Below are 21,993 nucleotides of genomic sequence, written 5' to 3'. Positions count from 1 at the left end.
GAAAGCTACACAACATTTCAATCAACAAGGGCATTTACTTTCTTCAGAGCTCGTCGCTTCTTAACAATAATTTAGAGGTGCAACTGCAGGATGTTAAAGTCATATAGAAATCTGCAGAGTCTGGTGCATTTGTTGGTAAAGTATGTACTCTGGAACCCCATCCTCACACCTTAGCCAGAGCTTTTGAAGCTGCAAGGACAAAACCCAAGAGTGCTTTCAGGATCAGGACCCAGACACTACCAGTTTCTCCCTGCATTCTGCCTACAGCTATGCCTGGAAATGACATGCAGCTTCTGCTTATTAACAGCACACTGCACTTAGCACTTTCCATTCAGGTACCTCAGGGTACTTCCACAAACAGTGCAAAGATATTTTTTTGTTAAATGAGGCTCCTGTTAGCATATATTAGGTTGCACTCTGTAAGAGCCCAGATTTGAAAGGCTTTCCTTGCGACACCACTGACACAGGGAAGTCTCCAAGCAGGGTCTGCAATCAAGATGCCAAGTTCTCAACCAGACAGTACTACAGCCTTACCAGCAACCCCGAAAAACTGTTACAGCACTTTTTCCACTGCTTCTCATGTAAATAAAATTGTTTCCTTCAAAGAACTAATCATCTCTCACACTGAGCTTTGAACCTCTAACACACAAAACACCATACATTCGCATGAACACAGAAAGCTGTTCAGGGAGGATTTGCAGCTTTAAATGCCCGTGCCACATAGGCAGGAACCTATGGTTTAAATCCCCGCGCCACATAGGCAGGAACCAGCGGCCACCCTGGCGGGAGAGCAGTCCCAAGAAGGGTGACGGGTATCCAGGCCATCCCCACAAGCTCGAGGGCTTTAAGGACTTACTGTCTGCAAGAAAAAGAAGCCCAGCTTCTGGCCTCGCACTGTTTATAAGGCCAAGGGCCACGATACCTCCCTCTCTATAGTGCCTACATCTTACCTCAGCCTAATATACCTTCCACCGTAGTCTATAAACCAACAAATGCCCTGCGGGCAGCCTGTAGTAGACTTTTCAGCAGTAAATTCGCCCTGCCTCAGCCACTCCTCCCGCCATCATGCCCTCCCCTCCTCACAGCCCGCCCAGAACACCTTACGCATGCGCGCTCACCCGCCCGCCAGCGCTCTGCCCGCACATGCGCACCTCCGCCCCGCCTTACTTTCCGGCAGTGTGGCAGTTCCCCTTTTACGACAGTGTGGCGGCCCCCGCCTCCCGCGCTGGCTGCCGCGCTCGGCGGCGGCGCGGCCGGGATGGCGTCTCACTTCAGCGGGGTGCTGCAGCTGACGGACCTGGACGATTACATCGGGCCCTCCCAGGTGGGTGCGGGCCGGGGGCTGCCAGGGCCGGGGGCTGCCAGGGCCGGGGCGGCGAGGGCCGGCCGCGGGGGAGAGGCCGCGGCCCTGTGACGGGGCGGCCCGGCCCTGCTCCCCACCCCGGGAGCCGCGGGGTCGGCCCTGCCAGCGCCGGCTGGGGAGGGTGCGAAGATGGCGCTGAGGGGAGGTGGGTGACAGCCCTGGCCGTGCCTGCCGGGACAGCAGCTCTCGGCCCGGGCAGGGCCCCTCGGCCTGGCAGCGCCCACGGGGGCAGAGAGGCCGAGGCCGGCCGCCTTGCAGCCGTCCTTCGGGTGCTGCGAAATAAAATGGTGAAAGGAAAAAACGCAGGGAGATCCCTCGTTGTCTCCCCCAGCCAGGGCGCAGGGAACAGAGAGGGCAGCAACGCTGATCGGTGCAAGCCTTTGTAAGCAGCTAAAGAGAGAAGTCTTGGCCCAGCAGCCAGTCGGTCATTCCCACCCCGATCTGGAAGCTGCCCTATTAAATGTTCATCTAGACCCCCTCAAAAAAAAGCTTAAGCCTAAACAAGTTTCCTTGCACACTACTCAGCCGCACAGACGCTCATGCCAGCATACAGGAGCGGGTGGCAGAGAGGTGGGAGTGAGCAGCAAGGACGGGTCAAGATTATTCCTTTCGGAGTCTTCAAGCACTAGTGAAAGTACAAAATAGTAATCCTGGATGTATTTGCTGACAAGTACAGCAGAAAAATTATCCTGACATGAGATCAGTGGAATGGGGCATAGCAAACCCCATTAACTCTCCTCGCAGTACTGGGGTTTCCTAGTGAAGTCTTTCATGTAAATAACACGACCTGCTTTTCTGTTTCAAGTAGAGATCATTGTTTTATTCAGTGAGCATAACTGAAGAATCATAATGCCTTGTTCCTGCTAGTCTCTGAATCTTGCAAAATGTAGTAGAGCTGGATTAATTTGGGGAGGGGGAACTGAAAATGTTGGCAGAGCAAGGATGGGAAAAGGCAAAGAGAATCATAGCTGTAGAAGTAGGACAAGGAGTCATAAGGTGCCTACACAGTAAAAATTGCACAAAATGCAAAAACACCCTTGAGACTTCATCACAGAACAATACAGAAAACTGGAAGCAGTCCATCTGAGGTCGTCAGAGTCCTTCCGACATTAAACGAAACTTCATTGGTACTAGCCACATGTTGACTGTAGTGACCACGCCTCCATCGGTTAAAATTTGCAATGAAGAACGCACGATCATCTGTAAGACCTTAGAGCGGAGGACTGTGCAGGCAAGCCTCTGTTCCTTTCAAGGCTCTGTAAAACACAGCTGTGTTCTTCAGAAAGAACAGCAAAATCGTCCTCTGGTTTTGGTATGATGCTGGAAAAGTGTTCCTTCTGTAAAAATAGGGTAAGCAGTTTTTGCTTTTACGTTTTCCCTTGGTGGCTATAGACGCTGTAAGTAAATCCAGAAATCCAGCATAGCTTAAGGGAGGGTAAGCGGCATTCACTCTGGAACTACTGTTTGGGTTTGATCATTCTAGTTTCTATTAAATCTACCTCTTCCACACTTTGTTGCTCATCTCCTCACTTTCGGGCTTTATTTCTCTTTCAGGAATGTATCAAACCTGTAAAAGTGGAAAAAAAGCCTGGAAAAGCAGCAGCTAAGATCAGAATTGAAGCAGATGGAAGCTATTTTCAGATCAATCAGGTATGTGTGATTTTTCTTCATTATTGTGTAAAATATCCAGAAAACATTAGTGTAATGTTAAGTGTTTGAACAGTCTACAGCTATTTAATGCCTCAAAGACGACCAAGATGTTAGAAAAGTGTTGCTATTGCTGTCAGCATTCTCGTATCTTTTTTCCAAAGTCCAACTTTTTAATTACCCGGTTTTATAAGCAGTAATTCCAATTTTGTGTCAATCTTTTATGCTCTGAAACACTGACATTAATTAGCGATGATTTTCAGTATAAGAGCAGATAAGTGGAGAAGTCTATTTTGCCATCAATACTTCAGTATTAGCAATTCCTAGACTATTTGAGACAATGTCTTTTCTTGTTGCATTAAGTCATACAGGGGAGTGCTCACTCACAAAGAGATTCAAATAGATACTCTTAAATTTTGGTCTGATTTTTTAAAATGTTATTTCAAATTACTTGTTAAATAGCCTGCGGAATTCATAAGCCTCCTGCTAACACAATTAATGCCGAGTTTTGGAGAATTATTTTCCTGCTTACACAGAAAAGGTTAGCATTTATTAGTTAACCAAGCTGGGAATTCATCTAGAAACGGTACTTTTGACTTTAAGCAGATGATGACCTTTTGACTTAAAAGGGGATAGAGTACTTCCAAAGAAGTCTGGTTTCTTATTTTAAAATTTTAATTTCATAGTACCTAACTTCTCGGTCTGTTTCTGACTTTATTGGGAAGTGAAGTTTAAGAGGAGAGTCGCATGGGAAAACTGACTTATTCAGGTCAAATATTATGAAAAATATTTCCTTCCAGTGGCAAGCCACACACTGTCTTTGATATGCTGCCATACAGTCCTCCCATCAGCGTCCATGTACATTTTGCACGCAGAAAGATTGGAGAACAGTCAGTATCAATTAAAAATGTTAGTGAGCTTGTAGTCTGGTTACGCAATCTGTTTAGAAGGAGTGAAATGCAAGTTCCTGTGAAGAAACAGCTCCAGTACTATTCAATAACATGAGCAGCATCTGATAGAGGTGACAAAGCTGGCGTGCTTTCTCCAGCATAATATTCAAAGCACACTGGAGAGTGGTGCTTAAAGGCTTAGGATCTCTGTGGTCTACAGTTTTGTGGTTAAAATCACAGCTGCAATCCGTAGCATGTTAGCCATGCTGCCCCAGTCTTCAGCCGCCCGCAAATTGGAAAACATAGCAAGATAGACCCTATTTGCTTCTGGGAAAGTATAATTTCAATGTTTTGGAGCAATATCAGCCCACCAGATAGCACAAATAATTGTGGCCTAAACAACTGTTCTGTATTTGATGAAAGTTATGTTCTTGGTCTTGCCAAAATTTTCCTGAAGCTCCTCAGCATATTTGCATCTGTGTGCCAAATAATCCTATTAAAAGCAGCAAACTTCAAAGATACTTGTCATCCTCCTCATCTTACTAAAAATAAAAGATATACCTTTTTTTAACAATACACCGAGAGCATAAAAAGGGCAACATCTTTGTTACTAAATATAGTAAAGGTGGGGAAACTGCTACCTCATTCTACACTGTGATCAGAACTGAGTCTAATCTGTTTCTTTCTAGGATGGAGGAGCACAAAAACTGGAAAAGGCTAAAATTACTCTGAATGACTGTTTAGCTTGTAGTGGCTGCATTACATCAGCAGAGAGTGTTTTAATCACTCAACAGAGCCACGAAGAGCTCTGCAAAATGCTGACTTTTAACAAGGTAGGTGACAAGTCATGGCTAGGTGGGCTGCAGAGTTTGAAAGTCTTAATCGATTGGTATGACGCGTCCGCAGAAGCATGCATGGAAACAGCACACATAAAAGTTAGTCCAGAGATCTGAAGGAACTGAGGACACTCTCAGTGCACTGTTGTGTTTCTTCCAACTTTTAAAAAGTAATCATGGGTTTGGAAAGGACCGTCAACGTAGTAAGTTACTGACTTCAGAGTTAAGCTGGGAGATACTTCCTGATGTTCTAGTGTGCTGAAAGTTCTGCATGTGCCATATTAATATTGCCTGAACAGTGGTGGTGTTTCTTTGGTTTTTTCAAAGACTGCCGCTCCCAATGAACAGAAGTTGGTGGTGCTTTCTGTTTCACCACAATCCAGAGCTTCGCTAGCTGCAAGATGTAAAATGGGTGTTCTGGAAACAGCAAAGAAGTTGACCGCGTTCTTAAAGAGTTTAGGCAAGTGTGGTATTGCATTCTGTTAATCACAGAGGGGACTGGTGGGGTATATGTTAAGCATAACTGTTACGAGCGCGCAAGGTTGATATGATTTAACCTCCCCATGGACTCATAATGTTTCATAATTGGCATTAGCTAAAATGCGAACTGTCTACAACTTCAGTCGCATAATAAACTTGGAGTGATGGAAGGAAGGGACTTTAAATGATTTGCAGTCCTCCTGTCACTTTTGCTCGTCTTGCTGTGCTGACGTGCTAAGGAAAAAGGTTCACTCTCCACTGCGGAGATCAATACCTGTAAATAAGATGTAAATAACTTTGAATCCAGTTTGACTGGAGGCTTTTTGTTGTAGTTTGCCGTATCTTTCTTGTGAATTTTAACACAGATGCTGTACTGCCTAGGTGTGCACTATGTATTTGATACAACTTTCTCAAGAAACTTCAGCCTATTGGAGAGCCAACGAGAGTTTGTAAAACGCTTTCGAAAGCAATCTGAAGACAAAAAGGCTTTGCCAATGCTAGCTTCTGCCTGTCCAGGTATGGTATTAGATTAGTTATGGGAATAAGAAAATGGCATACTAATAGTACACTAGAACAAAAACTCAGAAAGCTAGTCAGAAAAGTTTAAATGGATAAATTTACGTAGCGGATTACTGTCTTCACAATACAGAGAGATCTCGGTGTTAATAGCAGTAATTATCTGTACAGTTACATAATGAGCTCTCTAAAAGGAATCTTGCGTTACACTTCCTTTGCTTTTTGTGCTGAAGTGGGACTGAAAATGGTTATTAATGGGTACTAAGCCTGGGCTTGGGGGGAGGGTGAGCGGAGCGAAGGGGTGCTTGTTATTTTTAATTTAATTTCCTAATTACATTCTAATCAGGTTGGATCTGCTATGCAGAGAAAACCCATGGCAGTTTCATCATTCCTTATATCAGTACCACCAAGTCTCCACAGCAGGTCATGGGCTCCTTGGTCAAGGGCCATTTTGCAGAACAGCAGGTAAGGGTCTGAAGTATACTATGCTTAATGGCAAACTGCTAAAATGGCACGCTTTAAGCTGATAGCTTTTTATTTTGCTACATGTTATACGTTAGAGTTTAAAGGTAAAAATTATCCTGCAGAAGCCAGCAAAGGCAGCATCTTTCTCACTTCTATTTTATCTAATGAGAAGTTAGCAACCAGGGCAGTAAGACTAAGCTCATGCTGCATGGACTGCTTTAAAACCTCTGCATGTTATTTGGGAAGGCTAGAGAAACTTATTTTTCAGTGTCCTTTTGCTCCCGTCTTGTCTGTGTGTGGTATTTTCATGTTGTTTAAAGTTGGTGAATAACTTAAAATAAATTATCTTAAGACAAAACTTCAGTCAGTGCATACGTGCAGATCATGTCTTGTCTAAAAATTACTTGCTCATTCCCAACTTCATGTTCTGTTTCAGTTTGACTTAGATCTGTTCTCAGTCTTTAACCTTTGGAATCCTTCCAAATGTAAATTTGATATTTAAAGACTACAGTTAGACTAATAGCCTCGATTTGTCCAGTAAGAAACTTAAGCACCACTTCTTATGGTATGATTTATTGTCCATTAATGAGCAGTGGCTTAACACTTGCATTAAGTAAATGCTGACATCTGCATACTTGTTACAAAAATTGGCAGCTAACTAAGAATATTTGGCACAAGATACTGAAACAACGGCCTTGAGTCAATGACTTGTTTCCTTGGCCTGTACTTATTTCTTGGATGGTCATGAGGTTTTTGTCCGACGCCAGATCGTTTCTTAGTTGCTGATGCAGGGGCTGGGTTTTAGTAGCACGGAGGAAGCGTATTCTCTAACTGCGTAATGAGGAGTTCACTTCACTGACTGACTTGTTTGGATCATCTGCACTAGCAAAAGGGGGGGGGGGCGAGCTGTAAAAGACCATACTGCTGACACTGGCTACAAACCAAAATCGGGTTCTACGAGAGAAATAATTTAATGTATATATAAATGTGTGTGTGTATGTATATATATATTAAACAAAAAATAAAATTCAGTAATAGCAGAGAGTATTTCCAGAGGCATGGTGGCATTAGTTTCATCATTCTCACTTTTACCTGGAAATCATCTCTTTCAAGATAGGTTTGATATTGGCCAATCCAACTGCACAGCTTTGTCTTTTCTTCCAGCACTTAACACCTGACCAGATATACCATGTAACAGTAATGCCCTGTTATGACAAAAAGCTAGAGGCTTCAAGGCCAGACTTTTTCAACCAAGAGTACCAAACTCGTGATGTGGACTGTGTAATCACCACAGGTAAGCAGAGCCAGAGGTAGTCCAGCTAATTTCTGTAAGCCTCAGAGCAAGGCATTTGCTAGTTTTAATAACCCTTTGTCTCTCATAGAGGACATAGTGTATGGGTGTTGCTGTATAATTACACTTTAACAGTGCAAATCGGGTTCTGGTAAAGATTGCAGATGCAGTCTTACGTACTTATCTGTGGATTTTGTTTTCCTTTATCCCCAAAATAAGAACTTTTTATGTCTGTGGTTCTGTTTTAGGAGAAGTGCTAAAGTTGTTGGAACAAGAAGGAGTATCTCTATCAGATGTAGATCCTGCTCCTTTGGATACCATGTAAGAACAAAATCTCATTCGCATCTTCAGTCATGTTCTTTTTCATCCAGTATTTATAGAGTTCTTTGACAGAATTAGCCTTTCCACTGCTGTTCTACACAAGGCTGCATGTGTTTGCATTTGATTTGTTTTCTTGTGTCACTTGAATCAGTACAATTGTGCATTACGATACTTAATCCACAGAATATGATGAATTTCCTACTTGTGGAGAATCTGTAACTATTTGTTCCAGATTTTAGTAGGCCAGGGATTAGCAGCTCTCACTGTAAATCAGGAGGATTGCTAACATTAGCTCTGTAAGAGTATAATGGCAATATAATTGTGCAGAGAAGTACAAATTGCATGACAGTCATTTACTTCAATTACTGTACTCACAGTATAGCTGGTGGAATCCCACAAAAATCTACCTGCAGACTTTGAAAAGTGAAAGAATCTAGATCAGGGATCAGATAATTTGCTAAAAGAAAGCCTGTTATTGCACTGTACTCAGTTTGCTTGTATCTCTTCCTAGTTATCAGAGCTACTGTAAGGATTCCAGAATTAAAGCGTAAATAAGAAATATTTAGGTCACTCAGCTAATCTCTAGGAGTCTTTATTTGTAAAAAAAAATAAGATCTAAAACATGTGCAAACCAGATGAGACTTTAGTTGCTTTAACTGAAAAGTAACATCTGGTTAAGTGACAACTGCACAGAGATCCAAGTGACTACGGAAACGTTAAAATCACATTTTACTTGTCTAAATTGACACGCAGCGGTGGTTCCGCACTAAACGCTAAACGAAAGGATTCTGTTCTTCAGTTTAAAAGAAAGGTCTTTGTAGCACTTTGCACATTAATAAACAGAAAGGCTACATGTGCGGCAACCTTTACGAATTATAAAAGATGATTAAGTATACGATTCAAAAATTTACTGCTCGGGCTCCCTAAGTTTCTAGGAGAGACTTTGATACCCCAAATATGCAGCATCTAGCACGTGATTAGAATGTGACACTAGTCTGTTTTCAGCTGTACCCCTTGCAGATGTGACACTCTTGTTTTGAAATTGGGTTTATTTCTAAATAGGCTTCAAGTCTTTCTGGTACAGCCAAGTGCCATCGGCAGAGCCTTTGCTCGAGAATTGTCTGATCAGCACGTGTATGTTGACAGAGCTATGAAGGGAAGCGTCCTGACATGCAGCCTATTTCCTCGATTAGTTGTTATAAACATTGGTCGCTCCTGTGCTTCTGAAAAGGAGGAGAATGCAAGATAGAGACTATCTGGTGCTGTCTGATCCCTTTCATGTAAGGGATACTTAATTTTTAAAAAGAGATTTAAAATAATGTGCGTGCCCAGAGCCTCGGTTTCCTTCTGCTACGTTTCAGTGGATCGATAAATGCGTTATGTGGAACCTACACCTATTAGCACAGATGTATTTATGCACACTTTTTCCAGGATTAAGTGTCTTTTTCTGACATAGCGGATGCACAGATTGCTTTCACATCAAAAAAGAAAAGTATCCTCAGCTGTAATAATTGTCTGCGTGGTTGAGTCCCAAAAAGTACAACTGCAAAAGTTGCCCATGTAAGCAAGTACTTCTGTTCTACCTGCTTTATTGTTACACCACTAACAGAAAATTGAGGCGAAAAAAAGGTTCTGAAGTGTTTGGGTTCCCTTAGGAAATGACATTATGGAAGTGTCAGTTATAACGTAGAACCAAATATCTAATAACTTGATAAAAATCTCTGGCCAGCTTCTTAGGAGGACATTCTGAGCACTAGGCCTCATGCTTGCGGTGATAAAGTGCCTCTATCACCTTTTGCTAGCTTTAACATACTCAGTAAATTGACTGGTTACAAACAGCACGTATTCCTCAGAACTCAGAGCATTCACATAAGCAGTCCAATGGCTGTTGTTCTGCTTTATCCTCCAGCACGTGGAAAACCCCATTAAGAGGTTATTACATTTGGCAGCAAGAACGAGATAAGGTGCCAGAAATCCCAGGACTTTTGCTGGTATAACCGTTTGCTCCAGGCCAGCACTGAAGCTTACTGGCAGCCTCATTTTAAGAGAGGCTAGCAGTACGTGAGGCCAGACACACTGAAACATTTTGTTAATGAAGCTCAGTTCCTGTAAACAAGATCAAATTAAAAATAGTTTCTGAGGGTGATTGCAGGCTAAAGTGTTGCCTTCTGCAGTTCTTCCAAAGCTAAGATTTTATCTGCAAGAGGCAACATCTTCGACTTGACTTGAAACTGTTTGGCCTGAGTTCAAGTGTTTTCCCTTCTGCAGCTGTTGGTAGGAGAACACAAGTGTCACTGGCTGATGAGTGCTTATAAGCAGATCCCTCATCTTGTTATTCTCTCTTAACAAAAGCTATTGTTGTGGCTTCCATCTGGTGAGCTATTCTCAAGAAACATTATCTTGACCTCTGAATAGTTGGTTGTGTTTTGGCATGTCAGTGAGATGGAATTATTTGTGCAGAACTAGAATTACAGAACTTATGTTAACATAGTTGTTCAACACCAAAAATGTGTTGAACTTGAACCAGGATCCTGCTGAGGACAGCCGTGTACGGAGCAAGTGTCCTGGCATCGTTAGGTTTGTTCACCTTTGTTACATAACTGTAAGCACATGAAACCACAGCAACACGGATTTCATCTCTCTGCGCTTGTGATCATAGCGCTGATACCTCCCAGAAGTGTTCTGTCACGTCCCAGCAACCACATCTAAAGTAGCTGGTTTAAAAAAAAAAAAAAGTGTGGTAACACAGAACTAGAGCTTTCAGTAATGAACTCTGCTTTTGTTGATGTTGCAGAAAAGCTTTAGCACTGATGAGATGTCCCTGGACAACTGAGACGGGACTTCTAGGTTGGGTTCTCCAAGAGAAGCATAGGTTGCACAGCCCCATACCACCGTTGCTTCAATATTTCCCTCCTCCCATTTCCCAGTGTAACCCAGGATGTTTGTAGAGGTATTAAACAGGAAGCTATCAAAATGCACGTCAAGCAATTGCCCTTGTAACTCCAACATTCCCAAGCATATTTTTGGTACGTGAAGATCAAGTTGGCAGTGCGTGGGTCAGGGCTTGTTGTGGCACGTGACAGTATTTTCACTGAGCTTGACCCAGAGGATGCTAGGCAGCACAGGGTTAAGTCTGCTGGGCTCTGAAGCTATAAATAGTTGGTTCCCAGGAGAAAGGGAAAAGCTAGGAGCTCAAAGGGAGCTGGTCTGTGGCTTGTTCTGTTGCTGTTGAGTCCCCTGGACCTTTGCATTTGTGCTGGCTGTTCTGTTTTATCAAAGATTCCCCTAAAACTGCTTCTTTCTTCCTTTCCCCCAGGTTTAGTAGTGCTGCAGAAGAGGAGCTCACTAGCCACTCCGGAGGTGGTTCTGGTGGCTATTTGGAGCACATCTACAAGTATGCAGCCAAGGAACTCTTTGGAGTTCAGGTGGATGCAATTCAGTACAAACCTTTAAAGTAAGAAGTTTAAAGTCCTACAGAAAGCACTATTTTTATTGCAATTCTGTTCACGCTGTTATCTTGCTGATGGGCTGAAACTTTCTTTGCAACGTTAAACATTTTACTTCAAGGCATGGGAATTGGCTTCTCACTCCCACAGTTGCTGAGCAATAAATCAGCCAGCACTCCATGCAGCCTTTCCCTTGGAGACTCTTAGCCCCTTCACCACCCACACATTTTATTCTGGCCTGATGGATTTTCCCAGTGTCAAGTTGCAGACAATTTTTAGAGTAATTTAGAAGACAGAGCTTGCATGGATCTGGGCTTCCTCACCTGCAATCAGACCAATAAAGCAGATTTGTTACTAGTCTAGCTATCACAGAACAGAAAATCTTGTGTTAGGGCTTTGGGGCTCTGTTTTAACTATGTTGTGGTAAGACAGAAACCAAGTCACTTCAGTTTGGGTGTGAAGGCTCATTCAGCTGAGATTCCTTCTAGCTTCCCAGTTACAGTATTAATGTATTCATTACCATTTGTAATGAATTATATCCCTGATTAGCAATATTTATGTTTAGGATTCTCTGGTCTAGGAAACAGAAGAAACAGTCCCCCTGAGTCTCAATATGAAATACTTGATAAAAATTAAATTACTTATTCTTTTATCAGGAACAGGTATTTGCACTAACTTTTAAGAGTCTGGAAGCCTTCAATAATGGTTTGCTCCCCGGTTTTATGACCCACTACAGTTTAAAAGTTTCCTCAGTGTATAAGTTTCCTCCACTAATGTGTAAGTTGGCTGAAGCCAACTCAGAAGGCCTATCACAATGAAACTTTTGTTTAGGCTCCATTTGCTTAGCTTTTAAGGATTTATTCAACACAGGTGTTCTTCAGCAAACTCAGTTCAGGTGGCAGGTCCTCAGACAAGACTGGAAAAGGATCTGTAAGCTAGTTCCTTCATCTGTTTTGTTTGGGTGGCAAAGAACTAGGACAGCTTTCTTGAATAAGATTTCACAAAGAGCTTGGTTTTAGCACAGGGCTCTTTGAAGTTTAAAATAGAAGTTAATTTGGCTAAGACGTTTTCTCTGCTCTTGTTCCTCAGAAACAAGGACTTCCAGGAGGTGACACTAGAGAAGGATGGAGTAGTCCTGCTCCAGTTTGCTTTGGCATATGGGTTTCGGAACATACAGAACTTAGTGCAAAAGCTGAAACGAGGGAAATCGCCCTATCACTATGTTGAAGTCATGGCTTGCCCATCAGGTAAGACTGCACAGCGATTTTCCCGTTACAATCCATAGCTTTAAGAAGCTATATGGAACTATAACTAAAATATAAGAACAATAGGCAGTTCCTCACATCCTGAATGTTGTGGCAAAGCCTTCTAACTCTTGAGATGCGATAGTCACAGCATCAGAATTTCAAAGTTGTGTGTGTGTGTATTTTCTGACTTAGAAGCTAGTAATTCTTCAGGATTTAAGTAGTTGCAGTTAAATTCCATTGCACAAAATTTGCCCAAGTGGTGCTTTTAAGGAGGTCCTCCTGGTTTTCTAAGCTGTTTGGTACATGAGGAGATTCTGCCTCTAGAATTGCACAAAGTTGACCGTTATACTTGTGGAGAATGCTTGCTATGGCTGGTGAAGAAAGTCTCTTTCTACCTATTTTATTCTCTTTCCCACTTTGTGCAAGCCCTCCTTTTTCTCCCTCCTGGTTCTCTTTGAATCTGCTAGCAGAGAGCACGGGCAGCTTGAACCCAGCCTGAAGTGATGCTGAGCTGCTGCTCTTGGTGCTCTGAGCGACTGCTTTCTCCCCGAGGGTCTGCGCGGCTCCCAGCCCGGAAGGCTGCTCGGCACCAGGACGCTGCCTTGGGCAACCACACACTGCGTCGCTCCACTCATAGTGCGCCTCCGCCCCAACAGCAAACCCCGAACACGCCCCAGGGATGCCTGTCGTACCTTCAGTTGAGACTCCGAGGCTGTTCTCACCTGGATTGTGCCCTTTTCTGGCGGCACGAGATGAGAGCCAGAGCTCCTTGCTGCTTCTTACCTCTGTCTCCTTGGGAGCGCTCTCTCACAGCCAGCTGCAGGCTGAATTAGCCCTGAGGCACACCAGGCCAATGATCTCCTGCCCTGCTGGTGTTAGATAACTGGGGAGTAAACCACAATTATAATGGTGTTTTCATTCTGTAACTGTTTGCAGGTGTGGAGTAAATTAACTGTAGTTGGGGGTTTTTTTCCTGATAAAGCTGAAGTGCTTTCTAAAGGCAGTGACATTTTCTCGCTTTGTTGCACATAGGCTGTTTAAATGGAGGTGGTCAGATCAAACTAGATGGTGAATCCAGCAAGGACCAGCTTCAGCAAGTTGAGAGGTTGTATGAGTCTCTTAAGACTGACATTCCAGAGAAGAACCGGACTGTAAATGAACTGTATGAGCAGTGGCTGGGTGGCGTGGAGTCAGAAAAGGCTGCGCAAGCTTTGCATACAGAGTACCACGCAGTGGAGAAAACAAGCGCTGGATTTAACATCAAATGGTGAAGACTGACGCTGTGAAGCCCAGATGCAGATACTCGGTGCCTTTTTAACTCAGTTATATTTAAGATTCTCAAAAGACAGCTGAAGTTCTGTGCCATCACTGGGAGTTTGCAAATTCTGACTCTCGTTAGGGATGAGAAGGTAACGTGCATATAGGCAGGCAATATTAATTCCTACAGCTTTATAATTATTGAAGTGATGTAAATAAAAACCAAACACTGACTTAAAACACATGTCAAAAGAAGCAGTAATGCATTCTAGCCACAACACAGTCTGTCAGGATTAAATCTGCACTCCCTTTACAACCCTGTTCCTCCCAGAACTGATGAATTTCAGGTACTGAAGGCTTTGGCTTGCAGTAGACTGTAGCCTCACCGAGATGAGCTTTATGCTGTATGACAGTATTACTCGTCCAGGCCTTGCTGTATTTTCACAGCACTAGGTTTTCTGGCTGTCTCTGTCGGGACATCCTCATTTAGTTATAAATGGTTTAATTAGACCCTGGGTCCTGTTTTTCCATTTCACTGCCCCTGACCGGCTGCCCTTGAGGTGCAGCTGCAGCGTCTGCCCTGGCAGAGGGGGGTACCAGCAGCCTGGGACCTCGTGAGAAGCCTCATCTCTAGGGCTCTTCTGTTGCCTGCTGAAATGTGACTTGAATGAATGTTGAAGAAGAAAAAGCTAGTGGTTTGGGGTTTTTTTTCCCTTTAATTACAACAATTGTCTATAACTGTGGGCAATTACACCTCTCTCTTTTTCTCCCTAAATATGTAGTAGAGAGAGTCACAGAATTGTCACATCTACCCCATCCTCAACAGCCAGTTACTGATGGATAACATCCTTAAATTCAGAGAAAACAATTTTTTACAGTGTTTCAAGTAAGAATTTATTGCCAACTTTCTTTCCAATGAAGGACAAAGTCCTTGGTGTCTCTGAAAGGTGTTACTTTACAAAAGTTAACAGAAGGCGGCTGCGAGATGGAATTATTACAAGTAGTTTACCAGAACAATCCGAGAGGTTAGTAAAACACATCTGGTTTAATGCAGCGTGTTACGATGCCTTGCCAGAAGACGGACGGATGTCAAACAGATTTGGTCTTTTGTTACTGGAGGTGACGTGTGCCTGTCTTGCTATCTGTATTTTTACATACAGGTATTTTCAGAACTAGTTACAGAAAAACTACTGAATGAATAACTCTGTTTTGTCTATTTAATCTGAGTATCGGTTTCTCTGGAGTTACAACGCGTATGGGGAGGGGAAGGCAGTAGTGGGAGGATTTGCAGCTGTACCTGAACTCGAGGGAAGGGACACTGGCAGATGTGGAATCTCTCCTTGTGACTGCTGTAGCTGCAAGTGAATATGAACTTAAGAATCACATGATTGAATCACTTAAATATTTCTCCTTTTTCCAGTTACTGCTATGTGAGGAAGAAGGACTGTGCAGAAAGTAGAGTTAAGTGGACGAAAACTGAAAACAAAGCTGCCACACTGCTTTGTTCCTTCAGAGTAAATACAAACAGATGGAGCTGGTCACTGCATCTAGCCCAGACTGAAACCTTGCCCGGACCCTCTTCAAAGATAACCCTCACTCACTCAGTTACTGCAGACCTTGAGCTTAGGGCTGGCAAAAAGCAAAGCTGTCAGACCTTGACCTGCCTCTTGTAACGGCTTCTCTGGCAGGACTTGCCCGGGTCCTTCTCAAAGCCTCCTCCACTCTTTATTAAAAGCAAGCCAACAGTGTAAAAGACTTTTTTTTAAAATGGTTTTAATTAAAAGCTTTACATTTTTCAGGTGTTGCTGATCAATTAGTGAATTCACAGTGTTCATAAGGCAAGAATCTCCCACTGCTTCCCCCTCCCCACCCTGTTCGTTTTACAAGCAAGTTGGTAGTTCCAGTGAATGCCCTTTTCCATGCATAGATTTATAACACACAGTGTTACGCTAAACCATAAAATGTTTATCTACAGCAAGAGATACCACTGCTAATGCAAAGTCAGTCCAATATGCTGAAGTGCTGAGATCATAAACTCTGTACATCAGTGCAAAAGAAATGCATTCTGTTTCTGTCGAGAACATGCACGTCAGGCCGGGAGTGCACAAATAAATAAAGCTAAATTAGCTGTAGATTAAACAACTGGGGGTCTACATTTTGTCTCTTCTCCAGTTACCGGGTTACCAACACGCACACTGCTAAAGCCATCAAAGGACTCCCCGCTCAGAACATAGCGGGACCTCGGCTCCTACAGACACCCCTGGGTGTCTGCTCTTGCCGTGCTATCAAGAACAGCTTGAGTTTCTCGCAGCCTTTCAGCTGCACGCTGCTGCTATCAACGTGAGCACTCGCTGCTCGCTCAGGAACCCTCCCGGAGCCCAGGCGCCTGCATCTCTGCTCCCAGTATAAATAAACTTCCAGAGGAACAGCCAGGTAACATCTACAAACTGTACCACTGCGTTTCAGCTGAGTAACTGTGAGGCAACAGTAGCGAGGTAACTTGTGCAGCAGGATTAATTCTTCCCCTCCCGTGGGGGAGAGTAAATTCTAACACTATTACTTAATAAAAGGAAAAAAATAAAACCTTAGTAGTTTCTAGCAAGGGAAGAAACGGCCACAAGCCAGGCTTCAGTGGTAACGGGTGCAGTTCACAGTCCACACATGAAAGATCCTGAAGTCAACTCTATTCCAGTGTTAGGAGCTATAAAATGTATCAACGCTGTTTAAAATGACAACATACAGTAAAGGATTACGGGACCAACTCCTCTGCTCCCCTGTGTTTTCATCTGAACTACACAGAACAGGTGTCAATTCAGCAACACCGAGACAGTCACACGCACTCTGCACGCTGAGGTAAAGAAGAAACCGGAGACGGGCGACCGTCCCACACGGAGCAACCTGCCCAAGCCCAGACCCTTCGGAGGGATTTTCACAGCTATTTACAGAGCCACCATCAAGCCCTATTTCCACACACCCACCCCCCCCAAAAAAGAAAACTGCTTTGCTTGTTTGTAATGCACCTCCCCACCACCTGCAAATAAAAGCTCTGCACGTTTCTCAGACTTAAAAAACCCCTAAAATACAGTCCTGATTTTGCACAACTGAAGGCTGAAGGCTGCAAGCTGAAGAGGCTTAGGAGACCTGGCTGCTCCCTAGCTCTTGTTCTAAAGGCAAAGCCACGTAAATGGAGCTTTCGGCCCAGTGTTTTCCAATTTTTACCTTGGGAAGAACCAGCAGCAAGGGATGCGCAGCAGCACGTTGTTCTTTGCTGCCTAAAAACTGTCCCACCTGGAAAAGTATTTTACAAAGCCAGTGGGTTAGAGCACGCTTTCCTCCAGGCCTGAGCTCCACCTGAACGTACTCTGCGTGGTTCAAGTGGTCTGGATGGCTCCCGTAAGTCAGCAATTGTGTTACAAATTCCTACGCAGTTTTTCTATGTTGGCCTACTATAAAAATGGGGGGGTGGGGAAATACCCAAACCCCACTGCAGCGAGGGTTTCTGTTAGCCCAGGTCTGGAGTCAAGCAGGTACTGCTGAACGCCAGCGAAAGCGCCAGTCCCCTTCCCGGCTTCCTCTTGCACATCCAAGTCTCCACACCTCGTCCCTGCCCATGGAGCCGGGCAGCTCCCTGCCTGCCCTCGGCCTGAGAAGGGCACGGGACGGCTGGAGCGGAGCAGGCAGGGCCAGGAGGGCGTCCCTGCCAGCCCAACGTCCCCACCAGCCCAACGTCCCCGCCAGCCCAGCGTCCCCGCCAGCCCAGCGTCCCCGCCAGCCCGGACCCAGCACAGCCCAGCCATGCAGGAGGTCAGCGGCTTTGGAGCTGCACTGCTGCAAAGCTCCGCTCCAGCTGCCCCCCGGGAAGCGCGATGCAGCACCCGGGTCTGGCAGGACTGCGGGCAGGAGAGCCTTACAGCCCGATGGGTGCCGGCTGGCCCGTGGGGTACAGCACCACAGCCCCCCAAGAGTCCCCACCTTTTCCATACTCTCCCCCGGCTCCCGCAGGCAAAGGGCTGCAGGACGGGCGGCAGCTCCCGCACCCACCAACCTGAACGTCACGAGTGTGGGCGTCCTCTCCTTCAAAACACCTCCTGACCGGCAGCAACCGCAGCCCGGCGGCCGGAGGGGCTTAACTACTGGCGGAGCTCGCTGAAGGCACCCACGTGCTCCCTTCCCCCAGGGACCAGGCGCCCAGCAAAGCTCCCGTGGGCCAGGGGAGCCGGGCACGGCGCTGGAGGGAGCGAAGCAGAGCAGCCTCAAAACAAGCAGGTTAAAGACAGAAACCACTTCCCAACTTCCGAGTCTTACGGGAGTAAGTCAGAGCCGGACGGACGCAGCCCAGGAGGAAGCCCCCACCACGACGGGGATGCTGCGTTTTGGCAGCCGCCACCACGGCTGCTCACTTCTTCTCAAGGAAGGGGCTGAAAAGTCCCCAGTCGAACGCGAGCATGGCCTGGGGATTGGGCCGCTCCTTGGGCTTCTTGAAGTTATCCTTCTCAGTGCGGAGGGTCCTCAGCACCTCCACTGGGTCCGTCTTGCCCGTGAACTTCTGCAAGGGCTCCTCCCTGCAAGGAGACCAGCTCCGCTGTGGCCACGGGGGACGGGATGCGGATCCACCTCCCCGCTGGGACCCCAGCGCACACCGGGACGGACAATGGGGGAGTCGCATCCTCGTGCCAGGTGGCTGCTGGGGCACTTGGGGCTTGTCTGCAGGTACCCCGTGCTGGGCAGTGCAGGACCCCGCGTCCAGGCACCCTCCCCTCCCTCAGGGCTTGCATTTCCCAACGGCTAGTGAAGCCATGGGAGAAGGGATGATGCCGGAGGGAAAAAGGGAGCAGAGTTTGGGGGCAGGACCAGCCAGCCGGGACCTCCAGCTCGGTTCGGGATTGACCCACGGCAGGGCCCTTCACAGCCCCAAGGCACCGGCGCTGCTTACGTGACCCGCAGGAAGGGGTTGTAGAGGAACTCCTCCTGCAGCGTGGAGGGCACCGTGGGCAAGTCCTCGTCATCCCGCTGCTGCCGAGGAACCAGAAATATCCAAAAACCCGCCAGCATCCAACGCCCCGCTCCGCCCCCACCCCAGCAGGGGCACAGCCACGTACTTTGGCCCACGCGAGTTTCTTCTTCACTATTTCATTCTCCGGTTCCACTTTCAAGGCGAACTTGAGGTTTCGGACGGTGCATTCGTGGCCACAGAACACCTTCTGCAATGCCAGCGTCACCCATGTGCCCGGTGCTGAGTCCGACCCATCCTAGTCCCACTGCAGCCCCAGCCCCATGGATGGGTGCTGCCTCCCGAGCGGTGCCAGCCTTGAGCCCCCTCCTGATTTTGGGGTCCCTTCCCAGGCTGGGGCTGAGATGCGGGGCACTCACCGTCTCCTTCGGCAAAGCCCCCAGGATTTGGGTGAGGTTGGTGTACATCTGCTCCGCCGTCCCCTCGAAGAACCTCCCGCAGCCTCCCACAAACAGGGTGTCACCTGTGGGGAAAGGGGTCTCGGCACAGAGGGGACCCTGGCCCCGCTCCCAGGGACGGGGTGCCGGGTGGGATCCCCCACACGCTGGATTTGCCCCGTGAGTGCCGAGCGCGGGGGTGACAGGCAGCACGCAGGCAGCATGCCCCGTGTCCCCGGTACCCACGGGGTGCACACCAGCAGGGTGGGATACCTGAGAAGAGAGCCGGAGCGTCCGGGGAGCCGTCCTCCCACATGAAGTAGCACATGTGGCCCGAGGTGTGACAGGGGGTGAAGAGGCACCTCACCCGGATGGCCCCAAACTGCAGGGAGAGAGGGTCAGGACCCCGCTGGGGTCATCCCGGCCCTGACGGGCAGCCAGACCGCCCCAGACCTCCCCAAACCCCACGGCATCGCCCGCCCGGGGCTCAGCGGGTCACAGACATGCCGGGGGATGGTGGTTTGAGCGAGTCCCGGGTTGCGTGTGTCTGCTCCGACAGCGTTTAGCAGCGGGGCCCCAGGAGAGGGTTGGATCCCCCAGCGCAATCCCAAAGGGGCTGGGAAGGCGATAAGGTTTCTCCTGCAGTCCAGTGCTCCATCCCTGCCCCAAATCCACCGTGCCACGTCTGCAGCCCCCCCAGGGCACGGGGAGCCCGAGCACGGCCCCGGCCAGGCACCAACCCTGTCGGCTCCCGGCACGGTGCCGCACCGCTGGGGACTGCGCCATCGCCCAGCTCCGCTCCCCACCGGCCTGGCCCAGGATCCGCGCGTGGGGGGCTGAGCCTCGGGGATCTCCCGCGGTCCCACGGCCACGCACCGTCAGCTCCTGGTTGTGGGTCACCTTATGCGTCAGGGCCCCGATCCGCTCATCGGCACCGTACACCCGCAGGCCAGGGCAGAGCCTCGCCAGCTCCTCGTTGCCCCTCGCGTGGTCCCTGTGCCGGCAGAGCAGGGAATGGGCACCCAGCCCCACACCGGGCACGGCCGCCCCCGGCCCCCCGCTCGCGCCGACGGCACTTACCAGTGGTGGTGGGTGGTGAGGATCGCTCTGAGCACCACGTCCTCCTTCCTGACGATTTCCAGCAACTGAAACGGACCCAGAGCAGAAGGAAGTGAGCGCACAGAGAGGAGGTGACACACGCACCACGGCTGCTACAGCCGCCGTGCCCGTCCCAGAGCAGGATCCGTCCCGTACAGCACTGCTCTGCAGGCGAGAGGCCCAGCAGACCAGGGCAGAGAAAAGCGCTCAAAAACACCCGCTGAGCAGCGAAGGGCTGAGGGGGGGACGAAGGCTCAGCTCCCCGAGCCCGACCCCATTGCGCAGAGCGGAGCGGGCGGACAGGAACACGCTGCTCCCGTGGGGACGGTGGCATTTTATGGCCCGTGCTTTCACAGTGTAAGCACGGAGGTGCAGCACGGGCCGTGCACAGGGTCACCAGCGCAGCGGGGAGATGGCGGCCGTGGAACCCATCCTGGCTACGGTGAGGGGCCGCGTGGGGCTGCCAACCCCGCGGCTCAGCTGCCAGGAGGCTTTTAATGCCAACTTAAAATTCATTGCTACTAACAAACCCTCTGGCTGCTCCTGATTACGTTCCTCAAAGAGGAAGGAAACATCCGAGTCGGCACCAAACGCTTAAAAACCGCGACAGCATTTGCAAGATGTGCAGCAGCGGAGGGTGGCACAAGGGGGTCACCAGGCAGGGGGACCGCGGGGGTCGCAGCGGCGAGGGGTGACCCCGGCCGCTGCCTTCCCTGCCTGCCTCCAGCGGCACGGCCGCAGGTTGGGTCCCGGAAAACGGGACTCGACGTGGGAGACGCTCCCAAGCTCTCTTTTGGGTTACTCTCACTTGCTTCGGCGTCTGCAAGGCTTCCAGCTCCGGCCCGGGGAGGGCTGGGAGCTGACGGGTAAGGCAACGTGGAAATCCCCCCGCAGCCCAGGGGTGGGCACGTGCGCACCCACTCCACGGGGGCTGAGCAGGGGTCGACCCCGCCGGCGGGGTGCTCCGCGAGCCCGCGGATGCACCCCGCTGCACGCGACAGACCCCGCACGCCAACCCCACGTGGGGCCACCGCCACGGGCACGTCCCCCGAGTGGGACCCCGCAGCCCACCCGGGACGTGGCGGGGCTGCGGCCGCTCGGGGGGCGAATCGCCTCTCACCCTTTTGGGGACGGCGGCGTCCACCGCGACGGCGTCGCGGGTGCTCTCCTCGATGACCAGGTACATGTAGTTGTCCTCCAGGACAGAAATCACCTTCACCTTCATGGTCCCTCACCGCCACGGGACGAGGGCCGGCGCCGGCCCCACGCAGCACAATGGGAGGGCGGCCCGGTCCCCACGCAGCCGCAGGGCGAGGACACGCGGAGGGGGGGGGGGGGCACGGTCCCCCCTCCCAGCCCCGCCGCGTCGCCCCCAGCGCGACCCTCGGCGGAGCCCACGCGTGACGCGGCCGGTACCTGCGGGCGGCACCGCCCGGAGCCGCGGCGCGGCCCCTCCCCGCAGCGGGCAGGCGCGGCCCGCCCCTCCGGTGCGGTGCGGGGCGGATCACGCTGCGTGGGGCGGGGTGAGAGCCCGCAGGGCCGGCGGTGCGGACCGTCAGGGCTTCCCTCCTTCCCCCCCGCCGGTGCAACGCGGCTCCCGGAGCTGCCGGTGGCAGCAGGAGGGGTGGAACCCCCCCCCGCCCCGTGGGAGGCAGAGGGATGAAACACCCCCTCAGAATTTCACCGTGGACCCCCACGTCCACGTGCCCTCTTGCGGGGCCCCACGGCTCATCCTTGCCACCCACCGG

General features: G+C 48.9%; 2 protein-coding genes across 4 annotated transcripts; one reads left to right on the top strand and one right to left on the bottom strand.

The window, feature by feature from the left end:
• Positions 1–1,194: 1,194 nt before the first annotated feature.
• On the top strand, positions 1,195–16,729 carry CIAO3 (cytosolic iron-sulfur assembly component 3). 2 transcript variants are annotated; one of them, XR_012045025.1, is made up of 12 exons: positions 1,195–1,324; positions 2,918–3,013; positions 4,590–4,733; positions 5,064–5,196; positions 5,598–5,732; positions 6,079–6,197; positions 7,362–7,491; positions 7,737–7,809; positions 11,126–11,263; positions 12,345–12,502; positions 13,535–13,911; positions 15,180–16,729. XR_012045025.1 is itself a non-coding variant. In XM_072878544.1 (11 exons), exons 1-11 carry the CDS (start codon positions 1,259–1,261, stop codon positions 13,771–13,773), a joined length of 1,431 nt encoding a protein of 476 aa, XP_072734645.1. In that variant the 5' UTR covers positions 1,195–1,258; the 3' UTR covers positions 13,774–16,729. The 2 variants fall into 2 exon arrangements, 1 of the variants encoding a protein (XP_072734645.1); XM_072878544.1 differs by having other exon boundaries at positions 13,535–16,729.
• LOC140659204 (hydroxyacylglutathione hydrolase-like protein) lies at positions 16,427–21,615 on the bottom strand. 2 transcript variants are annotated; one of them, XM_072878546.1, is made up of 8 exons: positions 21,366–21,615; positions 20,228–20,292; positions 20,024–20,141; positions 19,421–19,529; positions 19,130–19,233; positions 18,859–18,960; positions 18,693–18,772; positions 16,427–18,321 (listed from the first exon to the last, which is right to left on the bottom strand). In XM_072878546.1, exons 1-8 carry the CDS (start codon positions 21,468–21,470, stop codon positions 18,156–18,158), a joined length of 849 nt encoding a protein of 282 aa, XP_072734647.1. In that variant the 5' UTR covers positions 21,471–21,615; the 3' UTR covers positions 16,427–18,155. The 2 variants fall into 2 exon arrangements, with proteins under 2 accessions (XP_072734647.1, XP_072734648.1); XM_072878547.1 differs by having other exon boundaries at positions 18,693–18,769.
• Positions 21,616–21,993: the final 378 nt, after the last annotated feature.

This window comes from Ciconia boyciana, chromosome 13 (assembly GCF_034638445.1).
Source record: "Ciconia boyciana chromosome 13, ASM3463844v1, whole genome shotgun sequence".
Lineage (NCBI taxonomy): Eukaryota > Metazoa > Chordata > Aves > Ciconiiformes > Ciconiidae > Ciconia > Ciconia boyciana.
This window is presented reverse-complemented; position numbering and strand designations above follow the sequence as displayed.

Excerpts from the sequence above, each read along its gene's own strand:
- CIAO3 (XM_072878544.1), top strand. The coding sequence starts at position 1,259 with ATGGCGTCTCACTTCAGCGGGGTGCTGCAGCTGACGGACCTGGACGAT. Across the intron at positions 5,733-6,078 it reads GCTAGCTTCTGCCTGTCCAG|GTTGGATCTGCTATGCAGAG; the intron begins GTATGGTATTAG and ends CATTCTAATCAG. Across the intron at positions 7,492-7,736 it reads GGACTGTGTAATCACCACAG|GAGAAGTGCTAAAGTTGTTG; the intron begins GTAAGCAGAGCC and ends GTTCTGTTTTAG.
- LOC140659204 (XM_072878546.1), bottom strand. The coding sequence starts at position 21,470 with ATGAAGGTGAAGGTGATTTCTGTCCTGGAGGACAACTACATGTACCTG. Across the intron at positions 19,234-19,420 it reads CGCTCCGGCTCTCTTCTCAG|GTGACACCCTGTTTGTGGGA; the intron begins GTATCCCACCCT and ends CTTTCCCCACAG. Across the intron at positions 18,773-18,858 it reads AGAAACTCGCGTGGGCCAAA|CAGCGGGATGACGAGGACTT; the intron begins GTACGTGGCTGT and ends GTTCCTCGGCAG.